Source organism: Trichosurus vulpecula, chromosome 8 (assembly GCF_011100635.1).
Source record: "Trichosurus vulpecula isolate mTriVul1 chromosome 8, mTriVul1.pri, whole genome shotgun sequence".
In the NCBI taxonomy this organism is placed as follows: Eukaryota; Metazoa; Chordata; class Mammalia; order Diprotodontia; family Phalangeridae; genus Trichosurus; species Trichosurus vulpecula.
Genome location: NC_050580.1, coordinates 141797279 through 141818895, shown reverse-complemented (window position 1 = coordinate 141818895; position 21617 = coordinate 141797279). Strand labels below are relative to the sequence as shown.

Below are 21617 nucleotides of genomic sequence, written 5' to 3'. Positions count from 1 at the left end.
AACAGAGACTGTCTTTTGCCTTTCATTGTATCCTAGGACTTCATCCAATGCCTGGCACATAGGTACTTAATAAGTGCTAGTTGACTGACTGACATATAGCAGTCCAACTCTGAGGTGTTAAAGGATCGGAATAGGGTGAGGTTGTAGGAATGAAAAGGAAAAAATCAATTTCAGAGGTGTTACAAAGGACAAAATGAACATTGGGAAGAAAGGAAAACTCCAAAAGACTCTTAAGCTTCTGAGATTGGGAGAAAGATGGACAGAAGGAAAAAAAAAAAACAAATCCAAAGAAGAACTCATTTGGAGAGAAGGATGTTTTGTTTGACATGCTGAGTTCAAGGTGACAGTATCTTGGTGTAGATGTTCTGTAAATATCAGTGTGTAAATCGAGAGGTTCACCATACGGATGTGGGAATGAAAATTTGGAGAGGTTCAGTAGTCAGAGATGTGGGGCTCAAATTCAAGCTCAAGGCCCATTGCTCCTTCTTAGCAGTTCCAGACATCATTGTTCTAACTGAAACTCAGGAGAGAAGTCAGGAATGGAGATAGATTAAACAGTTTTTGTCTAATCTAAGTTAGGTGGGATTCCTTTCTGGAAAGAAGGTTATAGAATAAGGAACAGTTCACTAAGAACTGAACTACGGGACATGCCTATAGTAACTGGATTGAGAGGTAGAATGGGAGCCAGCAAAAGAGAAAACACAGAAGTAAGAGAACTAGAATAGTGTAGAATGTCAAAAATCAAGGAAGAAGTTTCAAGGAACAAGTTAGTAAACAAAATATTAAGTGCTATGGACAATGCGAACCTGGAAAAAGAAATTCTGTTTAGTGATTGGAGGGGAGATCATTGAAGTAGTTTCAGTAGAATAATGGTAGCCTAATCCAGATTTCAATGAATTAAGGAATGAATAAGATGACAAGGAAAGAAATAAGGCAAATTATTGGTGGATAGGGTAGTAAAGTAAAAAAAAATGACTTGTTTAAGACAGGGAGAGAACTCTGAGGGTACTTTCTGGCAAAGGCAAAGATTGAAAAGATGGAAAGTGGGAGGAGAGTTGATGAATGAGACCGAAGGGGATAGGATCAAGAGCATAGGTGGATTAGCCTTGAAAATAGGGTCATCTCTCGAATAATGGAGCAATGAGGTCTGGAATCACAATCCTAAATAGGACTCCTAGCAATTTCCCTCCCCTCATAAATCCTGTTTTCATCTTGCCAGTGGTAGAGAGGGAGAGTGCAGTGTGTGAGGGATCAGAAGAAGGATTCCTTCCCCAGAGAAGCTAATATTGAACTAGAATTGCCAGGTGTAGTTCTGATAATGGGGTCAAGAAACTCTTGTACATTTCCAGATAGTACACCTTTAGGGGAAGAACAGAACTGAACCAACCTCCAAAGCATTTGCCTCTGTTTAGGAATGTCTTCTACCTTACTTTGTATTGACTTAAAATTGTCACGTATTTTAGTTCAACAGACTTTGGAGTGACAGCCACATTTTAGTCTCTGTTCTTGCATTTAATGTGTTTCGTTTACTAGGAAAGTTAAGGCATAGACAATTAGAACCGTGAAATTTTGAGTTTGGAGGGAGGACTTCCCGCTATAACATCTTTGTCAAATGTCATCTTGTTTGATCTGAATTTCCTATTTTTCCCCTTATGAACTACAAACATACTTCCCTACCATCCCCTGGCCGTACACCTAGCACACCTGAGTATGTATGGAGCAGCTTTGGTACAATAGAAGGAACGTTGAATTTGGAATAGGAAAGCCTGAATATTCATCCTAAGTCTTTAACATTTTAGCTGTGTGACTTTGGCCAAGTCACTTAAACTCCCTGTTCCTCATTCTCATCTGTGAAATGAGAATATTAATTTCTGCACTGCCAACTCTGTTGTTGTGGGGGATCAAATGACATATTAGATATAAAGGACTTCTTAAAAGTTATTTTAAATTGTCAACTACTAGTAGTAAGCAACAGCATATTTTCAATGGTGGACCAACACTGAAGAAGTTAGTATAAGGATCACCATTGAGAAAATGTTTGATCATGAAAGTAGTTTATCTGGTTAGGTGATCTGAGCAACATGTAACAAATGGCCCAGATGCTCTCTTGGGATGCTTAAAATATAAAAAGGACTTAGAAGAAAGCTCTAGCATGATGCATGGAAAGGCTGTGGGAGAATGTAGACAAGAATGACAGGATTACAAAGTGTTGATAGAGGAGAATGCATATAGATGAGATCACAGATCCATTGAAATAGTAACAGCTGGCATTTATACAATACTTTAAAACTTACAGAATACTTCCTCAACAATAACTACTCTCTGAGGCAGCTAATCTAGCTTTAATTATCAGCATTTTACAGATAAGGAAAACTGAAACCCAGAAGGACTCAGTGACCTACCTAAGATGACATCAGAGCTTGGTTTTCTGCCTCTTGCTATTACATTTGGAAACTGTTTGTATTACTGACTTCTACAAACTTTTTAGGATTAGTAGGACAATGATTTTATAGTGATCTTAATATGAAGGTTTTTTTTCCCTTCCCTTTCTAGCCTTCCAGAATACTTTGTAGTTCCATCTTCTTTGGCAGATCAAGATCTAAAGCTCTATTCTCATTCTTTTATTGGAAGACGAATGCCAGTGAGTGTGAATTTTATTTTATTTGATTAATATTAAGTAATATCTTGTGGCAGGTTTAGTAATTGTGCTTTGTTTCTTTCTAGTTATGGTGCTGGAATCACTCTAATGGTAGTGCTCTTATAAGAATGGCCCTCATAAAAGATGTATTGCAACAGAAAAAAATAGATCAAAGGTAATCAAGAAATATGCCTTCTAGTATGAGATGTTATTATTTTTCACAGATTATTTGGAGGTACAATAATGTGTTCATCTGATAAGGTTAGAGAATTACTTATCTACCACTTCTTTAAGCTAAGACCCGAAAATCTAAGAATTAATATAGATCAAATGAGATAATATGTATAAAGTGTTTTACAAACCTTTAAATCTTATGAAGTAGTTATATAAATGCTAGTTATCATAAGTTTTTGGGAAACTTACTTGAGAGCATTAGCCTTTATTAGTAGCAACAGAAAAGTTGTTATCACTCACTTCAAGAATTTCCTTGACTTCAACCCACTAGTCTGTTGAATGGGCTTCATATTAGAATATTAGCATATTCATATTAGGGTTTAAAGCATAAAAGGGACCTTAGCCACTCTTTAGTCCATCCCCTTTATTTTGCAAATGTACAGTTGAGAAAACTAGACCAAATGTTGTAGATCTAAGTTTTATATCTGAGGCCAGTGAATTGCAAAAAAATAGCCAAATCACATTATATAAATGACTCGTTTCATGGTAGTGGTGATAGAAACGTTGATTAAAAATACATAGCAATTTGTGAAGAAAATAGTATTTAGAACTGGAAAGGACTTTAGAAATTATTTGGCCTTACTTCCTTTTATATTTGAGGAAGCTGAGGTGCAGACAGGTTAATTGTTTTGCCCAAGATTACCTATAAGTTAAGACAGAATCAGGATTTGAACTCAAGTCTTAACCTCTCCAATCTAGGGTTCTTTCTACCAGCATTATTAAAGAAGTCATATTTAATGAAAGAAGGAAGAATTCGGTATCCCTTAGGATCATAGTTCTCATTTTTCTCCTTACTATAGCTGTATCAATCAGCAAGGTTCCATTGAAGATGTTGACTACTAGTGCTAACGAATTTATGGATAGCCTTTTTTCTTTTTCTTACTTATTTTTACCTCACTTTTAAACAAATTGGAAATTTTTACTCCATAATGTATATTTTTGACATTTATTTTACTAATATCAATACTGATTTAATAGAAATTTTTCTGTTAAAGGGAGGATTAATTCACTGCATTAGAATATATTGTATTATAAGTTAATGGTAGGAATTTAAAGTTAACTAGTAATCTTTTCTAAAATGCTTTTTACCATTTAAAACTGATTGATTCTTGAGAAGTGAATGAGTTTGCTTTTTTTACATATAGTAACTAAAGGATTTTGTTTTTATCAGGATTTGTAATGCAATAACTAAAAGTCATCCACAGAGGAGTGATGTTTACAAATCTGATTTGGATAAGAATTTACCCAATATTCAAGAAATACAAGCTGCCTTTGTAAAACTTAAGCAACTGTGTGTTAATGGTAATCTCATTATTTTTCTTTTTTATATAATTGATAACAACAGGAACTTATGATAGATATAAGCATATAGATAGATGTTTTTGTGACATTATTTGATTCATATGTCTAATAATTTGTGTACAAAACCAGAATATTTGTTATACATGATAAAAGACTTAATGAATACAAAGCTATTTCTTAAACTATATATTACAGGTACTCAAAACCAGGTTTTGGAAATAGAGAAAACAGAGAAACAAAACTGTGGCATGCATGCCTTTTAATTTAAGTTGTATTAGTGGCAAATTAAGATTTAGTCTAACACCTCCAAAACAGCATCTGTAATACTCTTCATTTTAGAACCTTTTGAAGAAACAGATGAGAAATGGTTGTCCTCACTGGAAAGTACTCGGTGGTTAGAATATGTAAGGTATGTATAAACTTTCTTTTGAATAGCATAAATATTGATACATTTTCCTAACCTAAAGATTATGAGATGTAATATATGAATCATCAGCAAAATGCTAAACAAATTCATAATAGTTATTTGATGTAAATATATAATTATATATGCTTATATATAATAAACATTATATAAAAATTATAATTTGATGTAAATATAGCATAAGGTATTCATATTTGATTTTAAATATTTGAATATACTATTAATTGGCCTTTATATATTTAATAATTTTTTCTCTTTTTCTAGAGCTTTCTTAAAGCATTCTGCTGAACTTGTATATGTGCTGGAAAGTAAACATCTGTCAGTAATCCTTCAAGGTACTTCATTAAATTTCTTACAATTCTTTTTCTTATGATAGCAATTATACTCTGCATTCAAGTAAATCATGTTTACATACCAAATACACTATTGTCAAGTATAAGGAACACTTGTTAATCTCTAAGAATGGAATGAAATTATAAATGACAGATAATCCCAATTATACTTAGTTTTAAAAGTATATTTCAAAATACATATAGTGATAATAGCATTGGTCTTGGAGCCAGAGGAACTGGGCTTGTTTTTTGGCTCTAACATTTACTAGCTTCTCTAAGACTCAGTTTCCTTATCTATAGAGCAGGGATCATAATACTCATAATATCAACTTCACAGAGTTGGTATAGAAAAAAGTGCTTCTTAAACTAAATTATTTTCATTATTATTATTTCATTCATTCAGTTTTTCTGGTAAGTGGATGAAAACAACCTCTTTCATATAGCACAGTACTTTAAGGCTGATGATGTACATGTAATCATTACAATGCCAAGGCTTATCCTTAAAAGATTGTTCTTTTTCTCAACTTTGTTGTCTTTTAGGTTAATGCTGTGCCTGATTTTGTTTTGCATCTAACACCTGCTAAATTATAGACTATGAGTAAACATATGTAATGTTGTCAAGAAATGATTTAATTAAGCAGAGTAGGTGATAATGAGAACTTGAGTATAAGTTTGGCTGTGTAGAGGCACTAATATAAATATTCTACTTGAGACATGATTGTGTAATAGCATACTTTATAAGTAATAACTTGTATCCTAGAGATATTGTTTAGGGTTGCATTGAAAAGAGTAAAGGTCCTAGAAAGATGTGAGCTCAAAAATTTAACCTTGGTTAAGTCACCTAAGCTCACGGACCTTCAGTTTGTTTATCTGGAAAATGGAAATATTTGTATTGCCCGCCATACAGGGTTGTGAGGTAAGTGCTTTGAAAACCTTATACTGTATAAATGTGTTTATTATAAGTCATAATAATAAAATGTTTTAAGATAGACTTTTAGTTTAAAAGTACATTGTCATATTTTACTGTTTGAACTTAAGAAGATATACTTTGGCTCTCTTTATTAAATTTTATTGGTCACTTGGCTATAGAATGTTCATTTACATTGTAGTTTTTTTTAATCAATTTTAGTTGATACTTTAAATGTTCATTTGAATTTTGTTAATACTGATAAATTAAGCACAGTAATCAGGTATTTCAACCTCCTTAGAGTGTTCTTGTTCATTTGTTGATTGCCTATTACTTTTTAAAATATTAAATTTTTATGGATTTGTATGTATTTTAAAATATCTGACTTGGTTATTAAGTTCTGTTTGCTTCTACAACAATCTTTTCAGACAATTTCCATTTTTCCTCATCTAAATTGCTTCCCTTTGGATCTTCAAAATTTTATTTTTGAGTTTCCTATCCTTTCTGGGCTAATTTTCACTCTAAAATTGTAGTTGATAGCGTCTTACCTATTCTCCTGGACGTTTTTTTTACCCTATAGCCTTAACTTTCTTAATGGATAACAGGAAGTTATGAATTCAAAAAGTAGCCTCTGAGATATTTTTTAAAAAATACTTAAATGGATATGTGAGTGAAGGAAAAGCTTTTATTGAGCCTGTACTGTGTTGAGTCCTGGGGCTACAAATACAAAGGCAAGACAATTTTTGCAGTGTAGGGAACTCATGTTCTAATGGGGGAAGTGATGCATATAAAGAGATATGGTGGCCAGAAAACATTATAAAGACATAGGGGAGTCATTTGACATACTTTTTTCCAAAACAAGTTGTTAGTATTGTTTTGATTACTGTTCCCTGAGCATAGGGTAGAAAGGACAATGAGGATGGGTTAATTGGATGAATGGAGTGAAAAATATTGTCTGAGTTAGATATGGAGGGCTATGCATGTTTGCACTAGTTGAGTTACCAGTCAGGACAGGATGACTCCATGTTGGTAGTTATGAATCTTCCAATACTAGGCGTAAGTCATAAATTGCATTCATTAAGATCGTCACAGAGTTCCTGAAACCTTCATTCAGGTCTTATTTATGATACATAATACAAGCAAATTTGTTTTTACCTTTTATTTAGCTCTCTCACCAGGTGACTTCATAAGCTGCCATAGGTTTAATTATCATCTCTATGCAGATTTTGAGCTCCAGTCCCTTATCCCACCTGCCTATTGAACATTTAAAAGTGGATGGCCCTCAGTTGTCTTAAACTCAACATTCCTAAGCAAGTACTCATCATCTTTTCCCTAAAAATTCTAGTCATCTTGGTGTGTAACCTTAATGTCATCCTTGATTCCTCCAGTTCACCTTATGTATCAAGTTAATTTCCAAATCTTACTTCTATCTCTATAACGTCGCCTGCATCAATTCCCTTCTCTTAGTAGTTCAGGCCCTCATCACTTCATGCCTGGACTATTGAAATGGCCTGATCAGTTCTTCCTGCCTCAGATCTGTCTGCTCTCCAATCTGTCTTCCAGGTATAACCATGTCACCCCCTTTCTCAGTAAACTCTAGTGGTCGGTTTTTTGTTACCTTTAAGGTCAAATATGAACTCCTCCATCTGGAATTTAAGCCTTCACAACCTGGTCCCATTCTGCCCTTCTACTCTGATTATACGTTAATGCTTCTTTATCATTCCTATGGTCCAGCCAAACTAGCATTACCGTCCTTCTTATGTGGCACTAGCTGCCCCCTGTGCTGTGAATGAAATTACTTTTGTATCCACTTACGTGCCGCCTTTCATATAAGACTTTCGCTGGTTCTCCCTAAATGCTGGTGCCCTCCTCCCACTCCAAATAACATTGTTTCTCTTTTGTATATGCCTATTTATTTACATGTTTCTCCTGATAGAATGTAAGTTCCTTGAGGTTAGGGGCTACTTTATTTCTACATTTGTATCCCTGGTGTTTAGCATAGTACCTTGTACTATGGATGCATCTGAATGCTTGTTGGTCAGTTGAGTGTCCTATATAGCTTAATTATTATCCTGAGGATCTTGCATAACAAATAATTTATAATTTAATTAAATTATAATTTAATAATAATGATAACTTATATAGACTTTAAGGTTTGTAAAATACTTTACAAATATCATCTCATTTTATCCTCACAACAACCCTGAGAGGTAAGTGCTGCTATTATCCTCATTTCACAAATGAGGAATCAAAGGCTTAATCAAAGGTTAAGTAACTTGCCCTGGGGGTGGAGCCAAGGTGGCAGCTCAAAAGCAGGGACTTGCGTGAGCTCTCCCCCAGGACCCTCCAAACACCTGTAAAAAATGGCTCTCAACAAATTCTAGAGCTACAGAACCCACGAAACAGCAGAGGGAAGCAGGGCTCCAGCCCAGGAAAGCCTGGATGGTTGCGGGGTAAGGTCTATCACACTGTGCTGGGAGCAGAGCCCAGCATGGGCTGCGCCAGGACCAACCAGACCGGGAGCCAGGCAGAACAGGCATAGCGCCCTAAATCAGTGAGCTGTGGCAGTTACCAAACTTCTCAACCCACAAACACCAAAGACAACAGAGAAGGTTAGTGGGAAAAGCTGCTGGGTCAGAGTGAAAGGAGTTTGCCTTTGGCTACTGCACCAGGGGCATCAAAGGTGGTGCAGCTCAGAAGCTGCTTCCAGAGCTACAGCTGCAGTTGCCTCTGGCCCCAGGCCCACCTGGTGGGAGGAATTAAATGGCAGATCAGAGCAGGAGTGCAGAGCCTGCTTTGCCCTGCCAGAATCTGGGCCACAATCATGGTTACCGGTTCTTGGGGGAGAAGGAGCCCTGGTGTAGCAGAGCTTGCTGTGTAGAAGTAGCTCTGAAACAGCAGCGCAGCCCCTAAAGCTTGGGACAAAGTACTCTCTACTCTACAAGCAGTCATACCCCGACGAAAAACTCAAGGGTCAAGTGGTTGGTTGGTAACATGAACAGGCAGTGAAAATGGTGTCAGATTCAGGCTCAGACTTCAGAATCTTTTTTTGGTGACAAAGGAGACCAAAACATACAGCCAGAAGAAGTCAACAAAGTCAAAGAGCCTATATCAAAAGCCTCCAAGAAAAACACGAACTGGTCTCAGGCCATGGAAGAGCTCAAAAAGGATTTGGAAAAGCAAGTAAGAGAAGTAGAGGAAAAATTGGGAAGAGAAATGAGTGATGTGAGAAAACCAGGAAAACCAAGGCAATGACCTGCTAAAGGAGAACCAAAAAATACTGAAGAAAACAACACCTTAAAAAAATAGACCAAATCAAATGGCAAAAGAGCTCCAAAAAGCCAATCCTCATTCAATCATTGAAAGGCAGAATTAGCCAAATGGAAAAGGAGGTCCCGAAGACCACTGAAGAAAATACTACCTTAAAAATTAGATTGGAGCAAGTGGAAGCTAGTGACTTTATGAGAAATCAAGATATTATAAAACAGAACCAAAGGAATGAAAAAGTGGAAGACAATGTGAAATATCCCATTGGAAAACCCACTGACCTGGAAAATAGATCCAGGAGAGATAATTTAAAAATTATTGGACTACCTGAAAGCCATAATCAAAAAAAGAGCCTAGATATCATCTTTCAAGAAATTATCAAGAAGAACTGCCCTGATATTCTAGAGCCAGAAGGTAAAATAGAAATTGAAAGAATCCACAGATCGCCTCTTGAAAAAGATACCAAAAAGAAAGCTCCTATATTGTCACCAAATTCCAGAGCTCCCAGACCAAGGAGAAAATGCTGCAAGCAGCCAGAAAGAAACAATTTGAATATTGTGGAAACACAAGATAACACAAGATCTAGCAATTTCTACATTAAGGGTGATCTGAGTAGGCCATCTCCAGGTTCCTTTTGAGTTTTAAAATTCTGTTTCTGGCCTTCAGTTACCTAAAGGAACCCATTTTTACATGATGCAAGATAATTTTTATTTAGAGAATTTGACCTCTGGTCTTCCCAGCTCCAGATCCAGCATTCTATCCATTGTGCCACCCAGTCACCTATCATATGATTGTGATTCTTCTGCAAATGCTAGGTCAGATTCCAGAGGGAAAGAGGATAAGCTTCTTTTATACAAAGTACTTAGTAAAAGTAATGGCCTTTTTAATACAATAATGTTCAGCAAGCAGTGTTATTTCATTTCCATTGCTCGAAAGGAATTTGCTTTTTTTTTTTTTTTTTTTTTTTTAGAAAATTTTAAAAAGCAAAACTGTATTTTGATTCACTTAATAAGAAAAGCATATAGAACTATAGAGACCAGACATGGTAATCATTGAAGCAATTAGAGATTTTTTTGTCCTTGCCACAGTGTGTGACATTTTTCTGTATTTTTAAATCTTTTTTCTTTCCCACAGAGGAAGAAGGAAGGGACCTGAGTTGTTTTGTAGCTTCTCTCGTACAAGTGATGCTGGATCCTTATTTTCGAACAATTATTGGATTTCAAAGTCTGATACAGAAAGAATGGGTCATGGCAGGATATCAATTCCTAGACAGATGTAACCATTTAAAGAGGTCTGAGAAAGAGGTATGAAAAAAAACTCTAAATGGATTTTCATTAAGTTCTGAGTATACAGTTGGTAAAATATGTGTTATTACGAGACTGATAATAAAGTCCAAGTGTGATTTTTGAATCCATAGTGTGTTAAGTATCTCTTGTGTCCAGAGCACTCTTCTAGATGCTGGGGAAGACACAAAATACAGATGGCACCATCACTAACTCCACAGAGAGGGGGGAGGAAAAAAAAATGTATATACATCCATAAGTATATCTATATATAACCAAAGGTTTTGAACATGAGACTGGGTGAATAGCAATACCTTAGAGGTTAAAAGGAAGAACGATTTTAGGAAGGAAGAAAATGAACTTGGTTTTGAACACATTGAGCTTGAGAATGTGGGTGGGACATCCAAGTGGAAGTATCCCATAGGCAGCTGAAGATGCTAATCTAGTTCTCAGAAGAGAAATCAAGGCTAGAGATACAGAATTGGGACTTACCTACATAGAGGTGGTAATTAAAGTTATGAGAGTAACTGCTACCACTGAGTATAGAGAAAGGAGAGCATCAAGCATGGAACTTTGAAGATTATTCATCTTAACCAATTTGTGAGCAACAGTCAACAAGTATTTATTAAGTAATCAGACTCTGCGCTAGGTGCTAGGGATAGAACTACAAAAGGGTGACAGTCCTTGCTATCAGGGAGCTTTCATTCTACTGAGAGGGTAAAGTATGTTCACAGGTAAGTAAATATAGGAGATGGAGAAAATAAATATGAATTGATGCACAATGGGTGGCACTGTAACAGAGAAGGATTTAGAAAAAGCCTTTTGAAGATAGTGGCACCTGAATGAGCCTTACAAGAAGCTACAGGAGATAGCAGTGAAGACAGCATTTCCCATATGAAGGTGGACTGTCATTTATAGGGTGCAGAAGTAAACCAGCTTTGCTGGAATGATATACCAGGTGACCCAAAAGACTTAGGACAGTTTTAAGCCTTAATACCTTAAAACTGCCCTAAGACTTTTGGGTCACCCTGTGTGTTCAGCCTGGAGAAATAGCTTGGAGCCAGATTGTTTAAAGGGCTTTAAATGCCAAACAGAGTAATTTATATTTTATCTTAGAGCGAATGAGTAGCCAATGAAGTTTCTTCAATAGGGATGTGATATGGTCAGATCTACCGTATAAGGGGAAAATAAGTTTGGTAACCCTATGAAGGACAAATTGGAGAGGGGAAAGACCATACCATTAGGAGGCTATTATAACATAGCCTCTTATTATGAGGTGATTATAGCCAGAACTAGAGTGGTTTGGCTATGAATAAAGAGAAAGAGACAGATTTGAGAGATAATAAGATGTGGTGGAAATGTAGAAGACTTGATGGTTAATTGGGTTATGGGAGTGGTACCTGAGAGTGAAGAGTTAATGATGACTCTCAGACTGAACTTGATAAATTGTGAACCTGGAAAAATGGTGGTACTCTTAACAGAAATAATGAAGTTTAGGAGAGGAATGCATTTAAGGAGAAGGGTAAGAGGTTCAGTTTTGGTTGAGATTTCTTTGGAACATCTAAGTGTAGCTGTCTAGAAGACAGTTGGAGATTGGGAACTAGAGCTCAGGAAAGAATTGAGGGCTGTGACTATAGATTTGGAAGTCATCTGCAATATAGAGTTAATCATCACCTCCATGGAAGCCATTGAGGTCACAAACAAAAGTCCAGGACTGAAGACAAGGAGTATGAAGCATTTTAAAGATGTAGGAAGAGACTCAGAAGACTAGTGTCAGAAGCCAAAGGGAAGTTAGTAAAGGATGTGATCAGTTTTAACACGTGCTACAGAGAGATCAAGGACAATGAACTAAAAAAAGGAAACTTGAATTTCATGATTCAAATCTGTGATCATTGGTAACCATCAGGAGAGTAATTTCACTCGAGTGGTTGTGGCAGAAATCACATTGGAAGTGGTTAAGAAGAGTGTGAAAGCGGATTCATTAAATAAGGAAAATTTTTTAATGGAAATTTAGTGGGGGAGAGGAGATAGATATGGAAAGTGAATTAGAATGCAAAAGGTCAAAGGAATTTTATTTTAGGATGGGAAAAAACTCAATGTTTTGTAGACAAAAAGGGAAGGAGTCAGTGGAAAAGCAGAGATACAAAATACAAGAGAAAGGGCAAACTGACTTCTGCATCATGGTACATAGTGAGGGATTATTAGCCTTAGAGAGGAGTGGGGAATGAGATAGTATTTCAGAATATCACATATTCCCTTTTTTATATATTGGAATATACTTTAAACATTCTGGGGGAGTTCATTATATAAAGAAACCTTATAGTGCTTCTTTTTATGATATAAAAATGTGCTTCTGAATTACCTGTTTTTATAAAGTCAGAGTTTGGTACACCATATTTTCTTATAGTAGGCCTCATCTGTGCCATTTAAAAAATAAAGTAGTGCTTTTGTAAGGGGCAGAATTTAACACTTGAATTAGAAAGTACTGGATAAATGTGAGCCATTGTTATTGCAGATATTTGGGTTTTGTGCACATTAGACTAATTGTAACTGGGAATTTAATACTATTTGTTCCTTTAAGCTTAGGTTTATTAAGGCAAATAAACAATGTTCCTGGGACCAAGTACTTTTGGCTGTGGTTTTTTCTCCCCTGAGTTTATTCTTTGTTATCATTCTAAAGAAAATAGATATGCTCATAAATGTGAACAGCTGAGGTACTAATTTTCTGTTTTGTTTTGCTAGTCTCCCTTATTCCTGTTATTTCTGGACTCCATCTGGCAGCTGTTAGAACAATATCCAGCAGCCTTTGAATTTTCAGAAACTTACTTAACAGTGCTGTATGACAGTACACGGATCTCATTGTTTGGCACTTTTCTTTTCAATTGTCCTCATCAACGAGTAAAACAAAGCACAGTAAGTACAGTGTTTTCGTTTTAATTAGCTTCTATTTCAGTTTTAGTTCTGTTATGAGGTTATCTAAAAGTTTAAAGAAGAATTCAGGAACTTTTTTTATAAATTGTCAGTTTTTAAATCTAAATTTGTGGAGTTAGTTTGTTTTTAATTAAATTTTAGTTTTTGTTGTGAACTTAGTCATTAACAGGCTTTCAGTATACAAAGAAAAACAATAAAGAGGCTTGTATTAGAAACTAAACTGTCGTATTTATGTTTAAGAAATATATACTAAATGTAATAATGTAGTAACAAAACTGTTGTATTTGTTATCCCTTCAGCACTTTTTTTATTCTTTTATTAAATTTTCATGTTGTTGTTAGTTTTTTTTAAAAAAATAAACTTTTTTATATTTGGACTGTTGCTACTTTATGTCTTTATAGGACAGTTAGTGAACTGAATATTTTCTGAATTTCATTAAAGTGGAGGAAAAAAAGGCAAGATCATTTCTCTGTATAGAGTAGAAAGGAAGAGAAAGAAAGCTTGCTTTGGAGAGAAGAATTTTTTTTATTAGTGTATGACTGCTAAGTTATAACCTAAGAATGTCAAATACATTATAGTATAATCATTTTAGATTAAGGCAGTGATGGAGAACATGTTTTTCTATAACAGTCCATAGACCTACAGAGACTCAGTCACTGGCTAAACTGTGAGTAGGAAGTAACAATCAGACTTTTAAAAGCAGTTTTTGAAGAAAAGAGTAATAGACTGTACATGAAATATGAATATAGAAATATATTCCTATTTTGGGACTAAGCCTTTTTAAAATGTGCTATGAGCCAGATCCAGAATTCTTTTAGCTGTAAGGGCTCTAAAATACTAGCTCACTGTTTTCTTTTCTCACAAGTAGGCATCTCATAATATTTTGGTGCCACAATGGAGCTATCATTTTTTTTTATGCATGCACTCCCTCCAGTGATAGTGATTAGAACACACTTGTACTTGCCCATCCTGTACAACTCTTGTCCAAGCCCTGTCCTTCCTGGAGCAGAGATCATCCCTCCAACTTGTATGGATCCAAGTGGACCATGTGGGATATCCGTAGTTATTCCTTACTCTAGCTTTGTAATTTTGCTGTTTTTTTCTGATCATACATTTCTCTGATAAGTTCTTTTGTGTTTTGTCTTCTATATAATTCCTTGTGTATGCTGTCCCATAGACTGCTTATGGCACAACATGGTTCTCCATTGCCTTTGAGTGATCCTCAATTTTGGTTGAGTTCTTGAGTCAGCTTTTTATTTTTTTCTAGCACCTCTCTTGTTGTTAGCTGTTAGGTCTTACCATTGTCACTGTGCCTGTTTCTAGGAAACTATTCTTCAGTCAAACAAAAAGCATTTAGTAAATGTCTGCTATGATCCATGGTATAGTAATACCAAGTACTGTGCTAGTCACTGGGGATGGAGACACAAAACTTAAACAATTCCTACTCTAAAAGAACTTAAATTCAATTGGGTTAGGTTAACGTGTACATATATAAATATATACAGAAAAAAATAGAAAAATTTATGAGGTAGTTTAGGAGAGAGAGCAAATTGGGGCTATTAGATAAGATTTTTTAGGGGGTGGAACCAAGATGGAGGTATGAAGTGAGCATTTTTTTTCTGTACTCTCTTACCACGTTCCTCCAAACAACTTTTAAAAGCTGTCAAATTTGAGTTTTGAATGGGAATACCAACAAAAAGTCGCAGTGAATCATTTTTCCGGCCTAGGGCAGCACAGGAAGATAGAAAGAGAGGTCTACAGACTCTGGGGTGGGGGCAGACCAGGTGTACCTGGGATATGATGAGAGCAACAGCAATAACAGGACCACCAGTACCAGCAGCAGCACCCAGGGCCAGTAAGGGGTAGAATGCCTGGTTAAAAAGATTCCAAGGGATAGACTCCTGTGTGCCAGCATTGAGTGCAGGATCAGGCATTATTAGGTAGCTCTGTTATCCTTTACCTAGTTCTAGGCCACAATTCCAAGGTGGAAAGGAGCAGTTGTAATTGCAGGAGAACAGGGACCCTACCTATGTAAGGTTGAGAGCACAGACCAGGAGGGCAGTGATGAGAAGAGCCTCTTGAAGGAAGAGGAATTTGATGAGATAGCTATGAGAGGGGTTATATTCCAGGCATGAGGTGGTCAGAGCAGCAAAGGCAAAGAGACTAGCCATGTATGAGGAGCAGAGAGAAGGTCAGTTTGGCCAGACCATTGATTGTGAGGAGGGGAATATTGCGTATGCTTTTATAATGAGTCATAGTGCTGGTGTAGGGCCTGATTGAAGGTCTGAGGACTGCATAGATTTCGTGAGATCTCTCCTAGTTAATAGGATCAAGGAACTTGAGCTAGAAGGGACCTCACAGACTGTATAGTCTAACCCCCTCATTTTATTGATGAGGAGCAATCTCTCTGGCCCTCAGAATGGTCTACCCAGTGTTGTCCAGTTAGTGTCAGAGATGGGATTTTGACCTCTGACTCTAGAAATGACTGCCTTTCACATCATGTCATGGTTGTTTATACGTCTTACTTTAGTTTACTTCTTAAGGTAGCTAGGTGGTACCACAGTGCAGAGCCATGGGCCTGGAGTCAGGAAGACCAGAGTTCAAATTTGGACTCTCTCTAGCTGTGGGACCCTGCGCAAGTCACTTAACTTCTCTGTGCCTCAATTTCATCAACTATAATTAAGATAATAACAGCACCAACCTTCAAGGGCTGTTGTGAGGATCAGATGAGATACTGTTTGTAAAGTACTTGGCATGTGGTAAGCGTTCTAGAAATGCTTATTAAACCCTTTTTTTCCTCCTGATTCTTTGTTTGGAAAGACATCTTCAGGACTTAGAAACATTCTTACATACCCTGAATGAAGGATACACTGTAGACGTAAATAGCAGTATCTCAGCTTTGTTATGCTAATTTCCTGTCTTACCTGGCATTGCTATGTTATAGTTTAATTTGCCTTTGTTTTGTTTTTTTTTTTTTTTAAGGAAAAAAAACTCTTGGCAAACCCAAACATGAATATATTCCTTTGGTTTATTGTAAACATTTCATTTTAGTGATATAATCTAATGTAATCTTGAGAGTAATCAATATTGATTCTTTGCAATTCATGGAAAACTGGCCACTGATTTACTACTAATGTTGCTGTTCCATAACCTTTCAAGTAACAACACAATTATAAATCCAAAGATAATTTTAGCTGTCTTCTATTCTGGGAACACATCAGGTGCTTGGGACAGGTGTTTGTGACAGATCTGCTACTTAGGCTCTAGAGACAAGGCCTGTAACTGCAATTTCAGTAAGAAAACTCCCTTGACCGAGGCAGATGAGCAGTTGTTTTACAGTTTATAGGACACCAAGAGGTTAAATAACTTGCCCAGTGTTGCACAGCCATAGTGGTCAGAGTCAAGACTAGATCTTCCTGGCTTTGAGGCCAACTTTCTTTACACTTTCACAGCATTGGGGATACAGAGAGGGACAGTCTCTGTGCTCGAAGAACCTCTGTTTTACTTGGGTGTGGACTGTGGATGGGAAAAAATAGGTGACATGTTTCCAAATAAATGTAATACAAGATAAAATTTGGCTAGTGCTAGAGAGAGACATTGTGCTGTAGTGAAATTTTGAACATGAGAATTCAGAAAATTAAGTATATCCTGAGAATGATGTCTCAACTTTGAAGTGAATTAAATTTAAGTGAGGCAGAGCTTGGTAAAGTCATCAGCCTCACTCTTTTCTCCAAAGTCATCAAAGTTCAGTGGCAAGACAGAAGTCAAGATGACTGGCTATGGCCTGGGAAACAGTGGATGAAGACCTTGGCCTTTCTAAATTCAGGTCTTTGTTAGGACTTAGTTTGTCTGAAGTAAAGCCTGTTCAGTGACTTAGAGCTAGGCAAGAACTGAGACCCCAAAAAAATGGCCTAACTTATCACAAAAACAGCAGTCTAGGAGGGGAAGACCCTTAAAGTTTTTGGCCAGAACAGAAAACAATTGCCGTTCATATTCATTCTAAGCCATCACCTCAGGCAGCTAGGTTGCAGTGGATAGAGTGCAGGCCTAGAGTCAGAAAGACCTGAGTTCAAATGTGGCCTCAGACTTGTCAGCTGTATGCCCCTAGGCAAGTCACTTAGCCCTGTTTGCCTCAGTTTCCTTATCTTTAAAGTGAGCTAGGGAAGGACATGGCAAACTTCTGCAGTATCTTTGCCAAGGAAACCCCCAAATAGAGTCACAAAGAGTTGAACATGGCTGAAATAAATGAATACCTTAGATGGGTTCAAGTCAGGAAGAGTTGAACTCTGGGAGTCAGAATTCAAGACAGACAAGTTGTACCTGGTCCAAAAGGGGGCTCATAGATTTAGACCTAGAAGGGGAAACCTTAGAGGCCATCTAGTGAAATGCCTTCATTTTATACAGGAGGAGACTCAGGTCCAGGGTTGCTCAGGGCTTACAACTATAAGTGTCAAAGCAGGATAGATTGAGGAAATTTAAAGTGTTTTAACCTGGAGAAGAGGAGATCAGGAGAAAGGAATTGGTTGTCTATGATAGCAATGTTCAAGTAAATGCTGTTGAAACAATTTTTTTTTGAACTATACGTTATCCTTTCTGGAATCATAGATTTTCCAAGTGCCTTACATTATCTGAGGTGGTCAGAGAAGATGGAAATCCATGTGTGAATTTTCCATATAACTGATAAATTGACTTGTAAAAGTGCCAAAACTTATTTTATTTTTAACCATTTTTGATGGAGACATTTCTAAAATTTATTGAATCCTTCCCTGCAAGTATAAATTAAAAGTACTGAACACAACTTGCCTTTTTTAAAAAATGAATTTTTGGTTTGGTTTTTTTTACATTGCTAAGCTGGTTTCCTCCCCTTTCAAACCAGAGAGCTATCCCGTGTAACTAATAATATTTTTAAAGAAAAGAAAGAGAAATCAATAAAGCTGATCAAGAAGCCAAAGAAGTATGAAAATTGTGCATTATATCACATGGTGTCTATGATCTCTTCATCTTTACAAAGAGGAGGTTGCTTCTTTGGAGACATGTTTGTAATTTAGAAATATCCACTTTTGATTATTTTGTGGTTTACATTGTTATGGTCATTGTGTATAGTGGGTTTTGTTGTTGTTTTTTGGTTTGTTTTTTTTTTTTTGCTCTGCTTATGTCTTGTTGCGTCAATGCTTATGTTTTCTATGAGTCTTTATATTCATCATATTCATTGTTTCTTAATAGCAATTATAGTCCATTTTATTTATATACTATCATTTGTTTATCCATTCCCTAATAAATAAGCTTCCATTTTATTTCCAATTCTTTGATGTTACAAAAAGTGCTGCTATAAATTTTTTATTGTGTGTATAAGCCTAATAGTGGAATCTTTGGGTCAAAGTGTTTAGACATTAGTCACTTAATTTGCATCATTCTGAATTGCTTTCCAAAATTGTCGTGTTGATTCACAGGTCCATAATGAGAAGGGAATTATGATTTTTATGTTAATCTTTATGATATGTGATGAATATACCAATAAATTAAAATTCTGAAGAATTGCCTTTTCCAGCTTGTAAGTCAGAGCTTATAATGCAGCTTGAAATGATCATTCAAACTTTAACAGTGCTCACAATCACTGCCTTGTACCTTAAGTGAAGTGAATCAAAGATTGTAGAACCTGTTTCCGTCACACAACTCTGGTTCTCTGCCCTAGGGAGGATGGTCACAACCCCAAAGACTTGACTCCAGAATTGTTGTGAGATTTGTGGGTTTCTCATGGGAAACCGCTTAAGCTTGTTGTTTGTAATCCACCTTCCCCCGTCCCTTCCCACTTGATTTATGTATGTAATCTCTGTCTTCACTTCAGCAAGGTAGAATTCTGGTCAAGAGAATTCCCAATTTGCAAATCTGTTTCTCATAATGAAACTAATTAATTATATAACTGTCTGATTATTGGCACTTTGTCTCTGGCCTGCTGTTTTGTCATTCTCAGGTTAGAGACTGGCTCAGTAAAATCCTGTTAACATTAATTGCCGTCAGCAGTTTTTAAGGGGTGGACATAGGTGGAGCCTCAAGCTCTCCAGTACAGGGGAGAAGTGACAGGTGCCACTGGATCTTTTTTTCCAAGAGTCCCAACTCACCTCTCTGACAGGTTCAGTGCTCACTTTTCACTTCATTGCAGGTTTAACCTTTTGATAAACAGCTCCTGATTACTGGCTCCTTTATAGCGGTGTTAACAGGATTTTTGCTGAGCCAATCCCTAACCTGAGAATGCTCGGTGCTGCACAAAGCAGGCCTAGAGACAGGAGTGCCAGTTATCAAGTAGTTTAATTAATCACCTTCAGAGCAAGGAATGTTCTCTTAGCTGAAATAAAAGCACAGGTTATATACGTAAATCACAACTAAGAAAGGGCAGGGGTTGGAGGAGGGAGGAAGGTAAATTACAAACAATCATTTAGTGGTTTCCCATGAGAAACCCCTAAGTCCCACACAACAATTCTGGAGTCTAGTCTTTGGGAGATGTGGCCACCTCCCCTAAAATACAGAACCAGAGTTCTGTGATGGATATAGGCTCTACAGCCTTTGATTCGATTCACTTCAGGTACACACAGAGGAGGATGCCAGTGATTGTGAGTCTTGTCAAGGTTTGATTGATCAGTTCAAGGTGCATTGTGAATCTGACTCACTAGCAGGGAAAGGCAATTCTGCAAAATCTAATCTATTAGTATATTCATTACACATATTATATTGATTATTATAAAAATTGGAATTCCCTCCACAGCAGAGACTGACTTTCTGCTTTTATTTGTATTCTCAGTGCTTAGTAAAATAGTAAATGGATAATAAGTACGTCAGGGTTGGTTTGATTTGCTTTTTTCTTATTAATGATTTATAGCATTCTTTAATATGGTTATTATTAGCTTATAATTTTTATTTTAAAAACTTTGTTTTTATACCCTTCAACCATTTTTGTACTGGAAATTGAGATATTGTTTATCTTGCATAGCAAACTCTTAGAGAAATTTGATACATTTTTCCCCCATTCAAGCACTTCTCTTTCTAGGTACATTAGTTTTGTTTGTGCTTAAACTTTTCCATTTTAAGTAATCAAAGTTTATTTGTTTTATCTTTTATAATTGCCTTTTATGTTTGGTTAAGAATATAGCTCCTACACAAAGCTGTGAAAGTTATATGATCTGCTTCTCTTCTCATTTGTTTTATGGTATGTTCTTTAATATTAAGGTCATGTATTCATTTAGAATATATTAGGGAATTTGGTGTAAGATATTTTAAGCCTAATTTCTGCCAGACTGCTTTCTAGCTTTCCCAGCAATTTTTGTCAGACAGTTCTTTAGTAAGTAATTTGATTTCAGGTTTATGGAGCATTGGGGTTATTGAGATCTGTTGTTTCTGATTTTCCTTTATCCAGTCTCTTCCATTGACGTACCTGTTTATTTTTTTTTGACCAAGACAAAATGGTTTATGACTGCTACTTTATAATAGAGTTTGAGGTATAGAAGTGCCATTCCTTCTTCATTCCTATCTTCTCAAAATGAGTTTTGTTATGATAAAGTATCACTTAGATAATCTGATTGGTATAACATTAAAACTATAAATTAACTTTGGTAATAGTGTCATTTTTTATTATGTTGGCACAGTTCAGCCATGAACATTGAGAGAATGATTCCTCTAGCTTTTTTTTTTTAAAGGAACATTTTGTAATTGAATCTGTACAAGTATTTTGTGTGCTTTGGTAGATTGAGCCTCAGTTTTTTTTTTTTGTTTTGTAGTTATTTGGAATTGATTTCACTTTCTATTTTGCTTTTTGAACTTTTTATTATATACTAGTGCTTTGATTTTGAGAGTTAATTTTGGAACTTGTGAATTTACTTTAGCTCAATTGGTATCTTTGCTGATTCCCTAGGATTTTCTAAATAAGCCATTGTCATCAGTGGGTTGGGAAAGTTTTATGTCCTCTTTGACTATCTTTATGCCTTGAATTTCTTGCTCTCATTGCTGTTGCTAGCATTTCTAGAATTATATCAAGTTATAGGGTAGAGAGTGGACATTCTTGCATTATTCCAGTATTTACTGGGAAAGCTTTGAATATGTAGCTTGCTTTTGGTATTCAGTAAATACTTCTTTATATTTCAAAAAAACTATACCTATACTTTGTAGGGTTTGGTTGGTTTTTTTTTTTTAGCATAATTGAACATTGTACTTTGTCACAAGCTATTCCCCTGTCTTTCTCTCCTTTCTCAAAATCATGTGGTTTTGAATATTTTTACTTTTAATGTGATTGTGTTCGTTGTTTTCCTAA

At 36.1% G+C, this 21617-nt stretch overlaps 1 protein-coding gene across 1 annotated transcript in view; it reads left to right on the top strand.

Moving 5' to 3' along the window:
* Nucleotides 1-21617, top strand: part of MTMR10 (myotubularin related protein 10) — an 87181-nt gene that overhangs the window by 58789 nt on the left and 6775 nt on the right. The window contains exons 8-14 of the mRNA XM_036735169.1: nt 2554-2641; nt 2725-2813; nt 4044-4174; nt 4514-4583; nt 4863-4933; nt 10239-10408; nt 13130-13300. Of these exons, the coding sequence (XP_036591064.1) occupies nt 2554-2641; nt 2725-2813; nt 4044-4174; nt 4514-4583; nt 4863-4933; nt 10239-10408; nt 13130-13300 (790 nt within the window). The remainder of the gene's footprint in view (nt 1-2553; nt 2642-2724; nt 2814-4043; nt 4175-4513; nt 4584-4862; nt 4934-10238; nt 10409-13129; nt 13301-21617) is intronic.